Here is a 14402-nt window from a genome sequence, read left to right on the forward strand (position 1 = left end):
GCGTGAACGAGGGAGGAGGGCGACAACCCCACACGTTCCCCCTACCTCGGGCGCCAGACTCCGTCTCAAAGGGGGGGGGGAAGGGGGGCAGCCCACACATTACAGGTATTGGGGTCACTTTAGGACTGCTAAAGAGATGTTACTGAGTGTTTCGCCATCTTTAAATATCCCTCTGCACACTCATTATAAGGCCCCCCCCTCACATCATGGCACTCGTGCCAAGACCCGACACCTCCCCCCTCTCTCTGCACCTCTACCTATCCCGACACCTCCCCCTCTCTTTGCACCTCTACCTATCCCGACACCTCCCCCCTCTCTCTGCACCTCCACCTATCCCGACACCTCCCCGTCTCTCTGCGCCTCTACCTATCCCGACACCTCCCCCTCTCTCTGCACCTCTACCTATCCCGACACCTCCCCCCTCTCTCTGCACCTCTACCTATCCCGACACCTCCCCCGTCTCTCTGCGCCTCTACCTATCCCGACACCTCCCCCTCTCTCTGCACCTCCACCTATCCCGACACCTCCCCGTCTCTCTGCGCCTCTACCTATCCCGACACCTCCCCCCTCTCTCTGCGCCTCTACCTATCCCGACACCTCCCCCCTCTCTCTGCGCCTCTACCTATCCTGACACCTCCCCCCTCTCTGCGCCTCTACCTATCCCAGCACCTCCCCCTCTCTCTGCACCTCTACCTATCCCGACACCTCACCCCCTCTGCACCTCCATCTATACCGACACGTCCCCCTCTCTCTGCACCTCTACCTATCCCAGCACCTCCACTCTCTCTCTGCACCTCCACCTATCCCGACACCTCCCCCCCTCTGCACCTCCACCTATCCCGACACGTCCCCCCTCCCTGCGCCTCCACTTATCCCAACACATACCCCCTCTCTCTGCGCCTCCACTTATCCAAACACCTCCCCCCAATCTCTGCACCTCCACCTATCCCAACACCTCCCCCTCTCTCTGCACCTCTACCTATCCCGACACCTACCCCCTCTCTCTGCACCCCCACCTATCCCTACACCTCCCTCTCTCTGCGCCTGTACCTATCACGACACCTCCCCCCTCTCTCTGTGCCTCTACCTATCCCTACACCTCCCCCTCTCTGCACCTCTACCTATCCAACACCTCCCCGTCTCTCTGCACCTCCACCTATCCCGAAACCTCCCCCTCTCTCTGCGCCTCTACCTATCCCAACACCTCCCCCTCTCTCTGCACCTCCACCTATCCCGAAACCTCCCCCTCTCTCTGCGCCTCCACCTATCCCGACACCTCCCCCTCTCTCTGCACCTCTACCTATCCCGACACCTCCCCCCTCCCTGCGCCTCTACCTATCCCGACACCTCCCCCTCTCTCTGCGCCACTACCTATCCCAACACCTCCCCCCTCTCTCTGCGCCTCCACCTATCCTGACACTTCCACTCTCTCTCTGCACCTCCACCTATCCCTCCACCCCCTCCTCTCTCTGCGCCTCTACCTATACCGACACCTCCCCCTCTCTCTGCGCCTCTACCTATCCCGACACCTCCCCCCTCTCTCTGCGCCTCTACCTATCCCAACACCTCCCCCTCTCTCTGCGCCTCTACCTATCCCGACACCTCACCCTCTCTCTGCGCCTCTACCTATCCCAGCACCTCCCCCCTCTCTCTGCGCCTCTACCTATCCTGACACCTCCCCCCTCTCTCTGCGCCTCCACCTCTCTCGGTGCCTCCACCTATCCCGACACCTCCCCCCTCTCTCTGTGCCTCTACCTATCCCGACACCTCCCCCTCTCCCTGCGCCTCCACTTATCCCGACACCTCCCCCCTCTCTGCGCCTCTACCTATCCCGACACCTCCCCCTCTCTCTGCGCCTCCACCTATCCCAACACCTACCCCCTCTATCTGAGCCTCCACCTATCCCGACACCTCCCCCCTCTCTCTGCGCCTCCACCTATCCCGACACCTCCCCATTCTCTCTGTGCTTCTACCTATCCCGACACCTCCCCCCTCTCTCTGCGCCTCCACCTATCCCGACACCTCCCCCTCTCTCTGTGCCTCTACCTATCCCTACACCTCCCCCGCTCTCTGTGCCTCCACCTATCCCAACACCTACCCCCTCTCTGCGCCTCCCCCTATCCCGACACCTCCCCCCTCTCTCTCTGCGCCTGTACCTATCCCGACACCTCCCCCCTCTCTCTGCGCCTCCACCTATCCCGACACCTCCCCCTATCCCGACACCTCCCCCCTCTCTCTGCGCCTCTACCTATCCCGACACCTCCCCCTCTCTCTGCACCTCCACCTATCCCGACACCTACCCCCTCTCTCTGTGCCTCCACCTATCCCGACACCTCCCCCCTCTCTCTGCGCCTCCACCTATCCCGACACCTCCCCCTCTCTCTGCGCCTCTACCTATCCCTACACCTCCCCCGCTCTCTGCGCCTCCACCTATCCCAACACCTACCCCCTCTCTCTGCGCCTCCCCCTATCCCGACACCTCCCCCCTCTCTCTGCACCTGTACCTATCCCAACACCTCCCCCTCTCTCTGCGCCTCTACCTATCCCGACACCTCCCCCTCTCTCTGCGCCTCTACCTATCCCAGCACCTCCCCCCTCTCTCTGCGCCTCTACCTATCCCAACACCTCCCCCTCTCTCTGCGCCTCCACCTGTCTCGGTGCCTCCACCTATCCCGACACCTCCCCCCTCTCTCTGTGCCTCTACCTATCCCGACACCTCCCCCCTCTCTCTGCACCTCCACCTATCCCGACACCTCCCCCCTCTCTCTGTGCCTCTACCTATCCGACACCTCCCCCCTCTCTCTGCGCCTCCACTTATCCCGACACCTCCCCCCTCTCTCTGCACCTCTACCTATCCCGACACCTCCCCCGCTCTCTGCGCCTCCACCTATCCCAACACCTACCCCCTCTATCTGAGCCTCCACCTATCCCGACACCTCCCCCTTCTCTCTGTGCTTCTACCTATCCCGACACCTCCCCCTCTCTCTGCGCCTCCACCTATCCAGACACCTCCCCCCTGTCTCTGCGCCTCTACCTATCCCTACACCTCCCCCGCTCTCTGCGCCTCCACCTATCCCAACACCTACCCCCTCTCTCTGCGCCTCCCCCTATCCCGACACCTCCCCCTCTCTCTGCGCCTGTACCTATCCCGACACCTCCCCCCTCTCTCTGCGCCTCCACCTATCCCGACACCTCCCCCTATCCCGACACCTCCCCCCTCTCTCTGCGCCTCTACCTATCCCGACACCTCCCCCCTCTCTCTGCGCCTCCACCTATCCCGACACCTACCTCCTCTCTCTGTGCCTCCACCTATCCCGACACCTCCCCCTCTCTCTGCGCATGCACAGAGCACCCACAAACTTCTCCTCATCACCTCCAATGCTTTCTACTCATCTGCTCCTCTCTACGTATGAGCTTTGATCTCTCGTTGTGTCCCTTGCCGTCTCCTGCGCTCTGCCCATAACTGTCTCCTTTCCGCCCCTTTCACCTCTGAAGCTCTCTCACGTTAAACATTTCCCCCTCACCGCTCTCACCCTTCTCTCTCCTTTCCCTCCTCTCTCGCTCACTCTCCCCTTATCCATCACAGCCCCCTTCCCTCACACTCAGTATACACCAAGCACCTTCTCTCCCCACATTTAAGTCAAACCTTAAAAGTCCCCTCTTAAAAGAAGCACCCCAATATCCTGCACCCAGGGCTGCCATCCCACACCCACAGTCCCTCCTACCATCCATTGTGTCCAAGCCCTGCCATCCACTGCACTTATACCAAAATATAGGAACAGCGCCCCCCGCTGTTTGTATGAAGTAAATGATTCCCCCCCTGGCGCTCCCCCTCCGTCGATCCCGGCGTCTCAGAGCTGGAGCCACAATAGCATGAACGTTTTTGCAATGGAAGAAGCACACGGGAGCCCTGTATGTAAGTGACTTGCTGTGTAAGAGCAGGGATGCGTGTAACATGGCAGCACCGGCTCTCCTTCCCTCCGCGCACACACAGCGAGTTACTCACACTCACGGCTCCTGTGCGCTTCTCCCATTGCAAAAACGTTCACACTGCGCTTATTCTCTCGCCTGCTGTCTCTGCAAGTCTCCCAACGTACCACTTAGATTGTGAGCTCTGCGGGGCAGGGATTTCCTTTCCTATTGTCTGGCGTTATTTGTTGCACCTCTTGCATTATAATTCCCTGTACTGTCTTTTTGTGAAGAGTCTCTCCTCTCTCTCTCTCACTGCCCCTGTCTCTCCCCTCTCTCTCTGACCATCTGTCTCTTCCCTCTCTCTCACAGCCCCTCTGTCTATCTTCTCACTGCCTCTCTGTCTCTCCTCTCTCACAGCCCCCCTCTCTCTCTCTATCACATATGATCTCTCTCCCCTCTTGCACAGACTCTCTCTCCCCTCACTCTCACAGCCCGTCTGTCTCTCCTCTCTCACAGCCCCTCTGTCTCTCCTCTCTCTCACAGCCCCCCTGTCTCTCCCCTCTGTATCACAGTTGCTCTGTTTATCTCCTTTCTCTCACAGCCCCTCTTTCTCCCCTCACTCTCAAAGCGCCACTTTCTCTCACAGCCCATGTGTCCCCTCTCTCACAGCCGCTCTCTCACCACACTCTCACAGCTCCTCTGTCTCTCCTCTCTCACAGCCTGTCTCTCCTCTCTCAGATCCACTTTGTCTCTCTCCTCTCTCACAGCTCACAGCTCCTCTGTCTCTCTCCTCTCTCTCACAGCCCCTCTGTCTTTCCCTTCACTCTCACATCCAGTCTGTCTCTGCCCTCTCTCACAGCCCCTCTGTCTCTCCTTTCTCCCACACAGCCCGTCTGTCTCCCGTCTTTCACAGCTCCTCTGTTTCTCCTCTCTCTCACAGCTCCTCTCTCCTCACCCCTCTGTCTCTCTCTCACACCCCCTCTGTCTTGCCCCTCTTTCACAGAACATGTCGCTCCTCTCTCACAGCTCCTCACCCCTGTCTCTCTCTCACAGCCCATCTCTCCTCCTCTCTCTCACAGCCCCTCTGTCTTTCCCTTCACTCTCACATCCAGTCTGTCTCTGCCCTCTCTCACAGCCCCTCTGTCTCTCCTTCTCTCACACAGCCCGTCTGTCTCTCCGTCTCCTCAGCTCCTGTCTCCTCTCTCTCACAGCTCCTCTCTCTCTCTCTCTCACCCCCTCTGTCTTGCCCCTCTTTCACAGAACATGTCGCTCCTCTCTCACAGCTCCTCACCCCTGTCTCTCTCTCACAGCCCATCTCTCCTCTCTCTCACAGCCGTCCGTCTCTCCTCTCTCAGCTCCTCTCACAGCCGTCTCCTCCTCTCTACAGCCCCCGTCTCTCTCCTCTCTTACAGCCCCTCTGTCTCTCCTCTCTCACAGCCCTCTGTCTCTCCTCTCTCACAGCCTCGTCCCCCGTCTCTCTCCTCTCTCTCTCTCAGCCTCGTCCCCTCTCTCACAGCCTCGTCTCACAGCCTCTGTCTCTCACAGCCCCTGTCTCTCTCTCACAACCCCTCTGTCTCTATCACTCTCACAGCCCCTTTCTCTCACACAGACCCTCTGTCTCTTTCCTCTCTACCAGTCCCTCTGTCTCTCTCCTCTCTCACATCCTCTCTATCTCTCCTCTTTCACATCCCCTCTGTCCCTCCTCTCTCTCACAGCCCCTCTGTCTCTCTCCTCTCTCTCACAGCCATGTCTCTCCTCTCTCTCCCTCTCCTCTCACAGCTCCTCTCTCCTCGCCCCCCAGTCTCTCTCCGCTCTCTCACAGCCCCTCAGTAACTCTCCTCTCGCTCACATCCTGTCTCTCCCCTCTCTCTCTCACAACCCCTCTGTCTCTTTCTCACAGCCCCTCTGTCTGTCCCCTCTCTCTCACAGCCCCTCTGTCTCCCCTCTCTCTCAGCCCATCTGTCTCCTCTCTCACCCCTCTCTCACATCCCGTCTCTCCCCTCACTCTCACAGCCACTCTGTCTCTCCTCTCTCTCCCCCCCTCTTCTTCATCCTCCCTATATCTCTCCCCCTCCCTGTCTCTCCCTCATTCTCTCCCTCCTCCCCCTCTCTCTCCCTTCTTCCCACCTCTCTCTCCCTCCCTGTATCTCTCCCCCTCTCTCATCTCTGTCGCCCTCCCATCCCTCTCCCCCTTTTTCTCTCATGTCTCTCCGCCACACTACTCTACACGTAACCCCCTCTCCCCCCCCCCCCCTCACTCCTCCACACTCCCTCCCTCTCCGTGGCCGGGCTCGGTGGCGGGGCGATACTCTGCAGGTGCCTGGCAGGAGGTGCCTAGTCCTTGTCAGACAGTATCACTCTGAGCTGAGCCCTAAATCCTGGATAAGAAGGTGCTCAGCGCAGGAATTATCTGCACGTTATGGGACAAGTGAGGTCGGGGAAGGCACTCCAGCAAGGGGGTGTCCTCATAACAGGAGGTCCCCCGTAGCATGGGGCTAGTCAGGGCTGTGAGATGGTCTTAAAAAAGGGTGTTCTTATACTGGGGTTCTCTATAACATGAGACATGTATGTTATGTCTCATGTTATGTTATGATATGTTATGGCTGTGTGTAACATCAAAGTGTAACATTTAAGTGTGTGGAGTTAATCTTGGAGTTGAAATTGGAGGTGAAGATTTGAGGAAGATCTGGACACTTTACAACTGTGAGAACTTGACTTTCTAAAAGCTGTGATTCTTTGTACTCTTACTATCCTCCAATACCTGGGAAGTCTCTCCTCCTGCATCTCACTATGCCCTCCTTATTGCATTTTCTGTTTACTGTTTCCTCACTCCTTGGTGAATGTCCCTGTTCTCTCCAACTTCCCCACTTCCCCACTGCACCATAATTTATACACCTCTCTCCCAACAACTTCTTTACCCCTCAATAAAAAAACACCCACACAAATCCTCTATTCACACCCTCTATCTACTGTACTCCTTCCTGCTGCTAGGGATCTCCCCTAAGCCTGAAGCCAGACATACACACCCGATCTCACCCAAGACATACACACCCGATCTCACCCACGCCTCCCTGCCATCTCTTCCCCTGTAAATGATGTTAACCTTTTCATTTAACACTGACTAACCTTAAATCTCACCCCACAAATCAAGCATCCCAATAGGCTGCACTCAAGGCTACTGCCCCACAGTCACTTAGACCACCCATTGTGGCCAAGCACTGCCATACACAGCACTTATTCCCCCACCTGCTGTCTCTGTAAGTTTCCCCTCAAACCTCTTAGATTGTAAGCTCTTCGGGGCAGGGATTTCCTTTCCCATTGTCTGATTTTGCTGCACTTATTGTATTTTTAAAATTCCCTGTACTGTATTCTTTGTGAAGCGCTGAGTACACTTTTGGCGATATATAAATAAAGACATACAATACAATACATGTTGGGATGTGAGATATTCTTATAACAGACAATCCCATAGCTCTGTGACGGTCTCTCTGTGACCATTTTCCATTGCAGTCTCTTTAAGATTCTCTTGCACACTCTTGCCAGAATTGACCTGGATCTCCTCTCTGGCAGTCTCTCTCTTGCTCTCTCTGGTGCACTCGTTTCCATATGGCGCTCTCAGACCTCCCCAGCACTGTGACGCTCTGACTGCACTCACATGCTCTATCCTAAGATGACTCTCTCGCGCTCTCTCTGCCCAGATGGCAACATTCGTTGACGCTCTCTTGCACTCTCTCTCTCACTTGTTCTTTCTCCCAGATGGCGCTCTTAGGCTTCCGCAGCACTCTCTGATACTCGCCAGATGGCGCTCTCTTGCACACCCTGACTGTCTCTTGCACTCTCTCTCCCCAGATGGCGCTCTCTTGCATTCTCTGAAACTCTCTTGCACGCTTTCTCCCCAGATAGCGCTCTCGGATCACGGATCCCCACAGCACTCTCTGATGCTGTCTTGTGCTATCTTGCGCTCTCTCTCCCTATATGGCACTCTCAGATATCTCCAGCTGTCCCTGATGCTATCTTGTACTCTCTCTCCCAGATGGTGCTCTCAGACCACCCCAGCCCTCGTTGACGCTCTCTCGTGCTCTCCCCAGATGGCACTCTCGGATCTCTGCAGCATTCTGATACTGTCTTGCGCTCTTTCTCTCTCCAAATGGCGCTCTCAGACCTCCCCAGCCCTTCCTGATGCTCTCTCGCGCACTCTCTCTTGTCAGATGGTGCTCCTTTTAACTCTCTGACGCTCTCTTGCACTCTTTGACACTCACTTGCGCTCTCTTACACCAGATGGCGCTCTCTGATGCTCTCGCTCTCTCTCCCCAGATGTCGCTTTTGGACCTCCCTAGCCCTCTCTTGTGCTCTCCCTCCCCATACGTCACTCGCTTGCGCTCTCTAATGCTCTCTCACGCTCTGTCTCCCCAGAAGGTGCTCTTGTACCTCCTCAGCCCTCCCTTACGCTCTCTCTCACCAGATGGCCCTCGCTTGCACTCCCTGACACTCTCTCGCACTCTCTCTCCCCAGATGGTGCTGTCTGACCTCCCAAGCCCTCCCTGACGCTCTCTCGTGCTCTCTCCGCAGATGGTGCTCTCTTGCACTGTCTGATGCTCTCTCTCACACTCTCTCTCTCCAGATGACACTCATTTACACTCTCTCCTAGAAGGCGCTCTCAGACCTCGCCTGCCCTCCTTGACACTCTCTTCCCAGATGACGCCGTTCTTGTGCTCTCTGACACTCTCTCTCCCCAGATGGAGCTCTCAGACCTCCCCAGCCCACCCTGACGCTCTCGTGGTCTCTCTCTTCAGAAGGTGCTCTCGGATCTCTCCAGCTTTCCTTGACGCACTCTCTCTCCCCAGATGACACTCGTTTACACTATCTGACGCTCTCTCTCACCAGTAGGCACTCTCTGACGCTCTCTCGCATTCGCTTTCCCCAGATGCCACTCTCGGACCTCTCCAGCCCTCGCTGGTGCTCTCTCCCCAGATGGTGCTCTCTTGCACTCTGACTCTCTCATGCTCTCGCTCCCCAGATGGCGCTCTCCTGCACTCTAACTCTTTCTCATCCTGTCTCTTCAGATGGCACTCTTTGAAGCTCTCTCCTCAGATGGCGCTCTCTGACGCTCTCTCATACTCTCTCTCACCAGATGGCACTCTCTGATGCTCTCTCTCCCCCCAGATTTCACTCTATTGCACTCTCTGATGTTCTCTCGCTCTCTTTCTCCAGATGGCGCTCTCGGACCTCCCCAGCCCTCCCTGACACTTTGTCCCCCCAGATGGTGCTCTCTGATGTTCCCTCTCGCACTCTCTCCCCCAGATGGCGCACTCTACGCTCTGTCTCGCACACTCCCCTCCAGATGGTGCTCTCTTGCACTCTCTTGATCCCCAGATGGTGCTCTCTTGCCCTTTCTGCTCTCTCCCCCAGATGGCGCTCTCTGATGCTCTCTCGCCAGATAGCACTCTCTTGTACTCCCTGACGCTCTCTCGCACTCTCTCGCCAGATAACGCTCTCTCATGCTCTCTAGCCCCAGATTGTGCTCCCTTGCACTCTCTGATGCTCTTTCCTCAGATGACACTATCTCACGCACTCTCTCCAGATGACGCTCTCGGATCTCCCCAGCCCAACCTAACACTCTATCCCCCCAGATGGTGCTCCTGATGCTCTCTCGTGCTCTCTCCCCAGATGGCACTCTCTTGCACTCCCTGATGCTCTCATGCTCTCTCTCCAGATGGTGCTCTGTTGCACTCTCTGATGCGCGCTCTCTCTTCAGATGGTGCGCTCTCCCCAAATTATGCTCTCTGATGCTCTTGCGCGCTCTTTTCCTTGACATTCTCTCGTGCTCCCTCCGCAGATGGCACTCTCTGACACGCTCTCTCTCCCCAGATGGCATTCTCAGACCTCCCCAGCCCTTCTTGACACTCTCCCCTCAGATGGCACTCTCTGATGCTCTCTTTCGCGCTCTCTCCCCCCAGATGGCGCTCTCTGATGCTCTGTCTTGTGCTCTCCCTCCCAAGATGGTGCTCTCTTGCACTCTCTGACGCTCTCTCGTGCGCTCTATCCCCAGATGGTGCGCTCTCATGCTCTCTCCCCTGATGGCACTTTCTGATGCTCTCCCGCGCTCTCTCCTCAGATGGCACACTCTCTCTCACTCCCGTGCACTCTCTGATGCTCTCTCCCAGATGGTGCTCCCTTGCACTGTCTGACGCTCTCTCTCTCCCCAGATGGCACTGTCTGACGCTTTCTCTCTCTCTCTGTCCCCAGATGGCACTCTCTGACGCTCTCTCTCTCTCCAGATGGCACTCTCTGACGCTCTCTCTCCCCAGATGGCACTCTCTGACGCTCTCTCTCCCCAGATGGCACTCTCTGACGCTCTCTCTCTCCCCAGATGGCACTCTCTGACGCTCTCTCTCCCCAGATGGCACTCTCTGACGCTCTCTCTCTCCCCAGATGGCAATCTCTGACCTCCCCAGCCCCCCCCCAATACTCTCTCCCCAGATGGGGCTTTCTGATGCTCTCTCACGTTCTCCCTCCCCAGATGGCTCTCTCTTGCACTCTCTGGTGCTCTTGCGTGCTCTCTCTCTCCAGATGGCATTCTTGGACTTGCCAGCCCTCCCTGATGCTCTCTCTCTCTCCCCAGATGGCGCTCTCTTCCACTCCCTGATGCTCTATTGCGCTCTCTTCCCAGATGGCACTCTCTCTTGCACGCTCTCTCCCCAGATGGCGCTCTCTGACGCTTTCTCGCACTCTCTCTCCCCAGACAGCGCTCTCTTGCACTCTCTGATGCTCTCTCCTCAGATGGCGCTCTCCGATGCTCTCTCGCGCTCTCTCCTCAGATGGCACTCTCTGATGCCCTCGCGCTCTCTCCTCAGATGGCGCTCTATCATGTTTTCTCTCACTCTCTTGCACTCTCTGCCGTACTCTCTGATGCTCTCTCGCGCTCTCTCCCCAGATGTTGCTCCCTTGACTCTCTGACACTCTCTCACCATCTCTCTCCAGATGGCACTCTCTCGCGCTCTCTCCCCAAATGACATTCCCTTGCACTCTCTGACGCACTCTCTGACACTCTCTCTCTCCAGATTGCACTCTCTCGCGCTCTCTCCCCAAATGACATTCCCTTGCACTCTCTGACGCACTCTCTGACACTCTCTCTCTCCAGATGGCGCTCCCTTGCACTGTCTGACGATGTTTCGTGCTCTCTCCCCAGATGGCACTCTGACAAGCTCTCTCTCCCCAGGTGGAGCTCTCTGACCTTCCCAGCCTCTCCCACCAAAAAAGCGCTTTCTGATGCTCTCTCGCGTTCTCCCTCCCCAGATGGCGCTCTCTTGCACTCTCTGGTGCTCTTGCGTGCTCTCTCCCCAGATGGTGCTCTCTTGCACTCTCTGGTGCTCTTGCGTGCTCTCTCTCCCCAGATGGCACTCTTGGACTTCCCAGCCCTCCTGATGCTCTCTCTCCCCAAATGGCACTCTCTTGCGCTCCTTGATGCTCTCTCGCGCTCTCTCCCCAGATGGCGCTCTCTCGCATGCTCTCTCCCCCAGATGGCGCTCTCGGGTGCTCTCTCTTGCACACTCTGATGCTCTCTCGTGCACTCTCCCCCCACATAGCGCTCTCTGACACTCTCTCGCACTCTCTCTCCCCAGATGGTGCTCTTCTGCACTCCCTGATGCTCTCTCCTCAGATTGCACTCTCTGACATGCTCTCTCGCATGCTCTCTCCCCCAGATGGCGCTCTCGGATGCTCCCTCTTGCACTCTCTGACGCTCTCTCGTGCACTCTCCCCCCAGATGGCGCTCTCGGACCTCCCCAGCACCCCCTTGGCCCTGGAATACCTCAACGACTTTGACCTGATGAAGTTCGAGGTGAAGAGGGAGCCCCCCGAACCTCGGGCTCCCCGCCTGGCCCCCCCGCCCTCGCTGGCTCCACCCCCTGCAGCTCGGTGCCCCCCTCTCCCACCTTTAGTGACCCCAACGAGACGGGGGGACCCCCCCCCGGCCCAGCCTGGAGGAGCTGTACTGGATCGCCGCCCTGCAGCAGCAGATGGGGGGGGAGGGCATGCCGCTGACCCCCGAAGATGCTGTGGAGGTGCTGATGGGGGCGTGGGGGGACCCCCCCTGCAGGGAATGGAGGGGGGGTACAGGACAGGGGGGCCGCATGGCCACCCCGCGGCGTATTTGCTGAGCCCGAGGAAATGAATGTGCAGCAGCACCAGGTGAGGGGGAGGGAGAGAAGAGATGGGGGGGAAGGGGGGTAAGAGGAAGAGAGGGAGGGTGAAGAGATGGGAGAGGGGTAGAAAAGAAGGGGGGAGGGTGATGAGATGAGGGGCAGAGAGGGAGAGAAGAGACAGGAGGGGTAGAAGAGAGAGGGGGAGGGGAGAAGAGAGGGGGGAGGGGGAGAAGAAAGGGAGGAAGGAGGTAGAGGGGGAGGGAAGAAGAGAGTCAGGGCAGGGGGAGAAGGGAAGGGATGTAGAGGGGGAGGGAGAGAAGGGACAGGGGAGAAGAGGGGGGAGGGAGGTAGAGAAGAGAGGGGGAAAGATGTAGCGGGGGTGAGAGAGAAGAGACGGGAGGGGGAGAAGAGGGGGAGGGAGGTAGATGAGGAGGTAGAGAAGAGACGGGAGGGGGACAAGAGAGGGGGAGAGTAGAAAAGAGGAGGGAGAAAGGGAGGGAGCGAAGAGGCAGGTGCGAGATAGAGAAGGGGAGGTAGAGAGGAGATTGAAGAGATACGGGAGAGGAGAGAGGAGGAAAAGAGAGGGAGAGGAAGAGAGGGGGAATGAAGACAAGAGGAAGAGAGATGGAAGGAGGACAGAGAGAGAGAGTGAGAGGAGAGGAGGAAGAGGAAGGAAGAAGAGATGGAGGAAGAGAGGGAGGAAGAAGGAGAGGAAGAGAGAGGAGGAATAGGAAGAGGGAGAGAGGGAGGAGAGAGGAAGGGAGAGGGAGGAAGGGAGAGGAGGAGGAGAGAGAGGAGAGAGAGGAAGAGAGAGAGAGAAAGACGAGGGGAAGATATATATATATATATATATATATAATACACAGACACCCACACACAGTGAAGCTGCTTCCCAGCGCTGGAGAAGAAGTTCCCTCTATTCGAATGGATGGGACTAAAACCTTCTCCATCGCTGTGACACTGTGTGTGTGACACTGTGTGTGTGACACTGTGTGTGTGTGTGGGGGGGACAACGACGACGACACTGTGTGTGTGTGACACTGTGTGTGTTTGTGTGTGAGACACTGTGTGTGTGAGACACTGACTGTGTGTGTGTGTGACACTGTGTGTGTGTGTGTGTGTGTGGGTGGAACACTGTGTGTGTGTGTGTGTGTGTGTGTGTGTGTGTGTATCTGTATATATGAAACTGTTGTGTGTGTGGGTAGGGGTGACCAGTCGTCCCGGTTTTTGCCGGGACAGTCCCGGTTTTTCGTGTGCTGTTCCGGTTGCCGGTCCGTCCCGGAAATGTCCCGGGTTTTCCTCCATGTTCCCGTTTTTTTTTAATGTTTCGGCGGGGGTGGCGGGGAGGAGGATTCAGCAGCCCGGCCGGTGATCCCCCGGCACTCTGGGCCTCCCTCCGGCACCCAACACCCCCTTCCTCCAGCTTCCCATCCCCGGCTCGCTCTCCATCCCCCCGGCTCGCTCTCCATCCCCCCCAGAGCCCGATCATAGCAGCTCGCGGCACTTCCTGTGCCTGCTGCTAGTGAGCGCGGGCCACAGGGGATTGGTCAATGTAGAAGGGGGCGGGGCTTTGGCTCCCGCGGCACTCTGGCCCTCCCTCCGGGACCCTGGCACCCTGGCTCGCTCTCCCCCCCGGCTCTCCTCCGGCACCCGGTCCTCGGCTTGCTCTCCCCCTGGCTCTCCCTCCCTCCGACACCCCGACTCTCCCTCCCTCCGGTGCTCGGCTCATCTCCATCCCCCCCAGAGCCCGCTCACAACAGCTCACGGCACTTCTGTGCCTGCTTCTACTGAGCGCGTGCCTCAGTCTGCCGCCTCCACCGAACCCGCAGCCACCTGAGGTAGGCATATGGGGGGGGGGAGAGATGGAAGATGTAGGTGGGGGGAGAGAGATGGAAGATGTAGGGGGGGGAGAGAGATGGAAGATGTAGGGGGGGGAGAGAGATGGAAGATGTAGGGGGGGGAGAGAGATGGAAGATGGGGGGGGAGAGATGGAAGATGGTGGGGGGGGGGAGAGAGATGGGATGATGGGGGGGGAGAGTGGAAGATGGTGGGGGGGGGAGAGTGATGGAAGATGGGGGGGAGAGATGGAAGTGGGGGGGAGAGAGAGATGGGATAGATGGGGGGGGAGAGATGGAAGATGGGGGGGGAGAGAGATGGAAGATGGGGGGGGGAGATGGAAGATGGGGGGGAGAGATGGAAGATGGGGGGGAGAGAGAGGGAAATGTGGGGGAGAGAGTGGAGATGTGGGGGGGAAGTGAGATGTGGAAGATGGGGGGGGAGAGAGATGGAAGATGGGGGGGGGGTGAGTGATGGTGTGGGGGGGGGGGTGAGAGGGTAGATGGGGGG

At 57.8% G+C, this 14402-nt stretch overlaps 1 protein-coding gene across 1 annotated transcript in view; it reads left to right on the forward strand.

Moving 5' to 3' along the window:
- The window catches only part of LOC142465155 (neural retina-specific leucine zipper protein-like), a 25506-nt gene that overhangs the window by 3065 nt on the left and 8039 nt on the right, over nt 1–14402 (forward strand). Inside the window, 5 exon segments of the mRNA XM_075569110.1 lie at nt 11678–11804; nt 11807–11874; nt 11877–11988; nt 11991–12068; nt 12071–12102. Of these exon segments, the coding sequence (XP_075425225.1) occupies nt 11678–11804; nt 11807–11874; nt 11877–11988; nt 11991–12068; nt 12071–12102 (417 nt within the window).

The sequence above is a fragment of the Ascaphus truei genome, chromosome 13 (genome assembly GCF_040206685.1).
Source record: "Ascaphus truei isolate aAscTru1 chromosome 13, aAscTru1.hap1, whole genome shotgun sequence".
Lineage (NCBI taxonomy): Eukaryota > Metazoa > Chordata > Amphibia > Anura > Ascaphidae > Ascaphus > Ascaphus truei.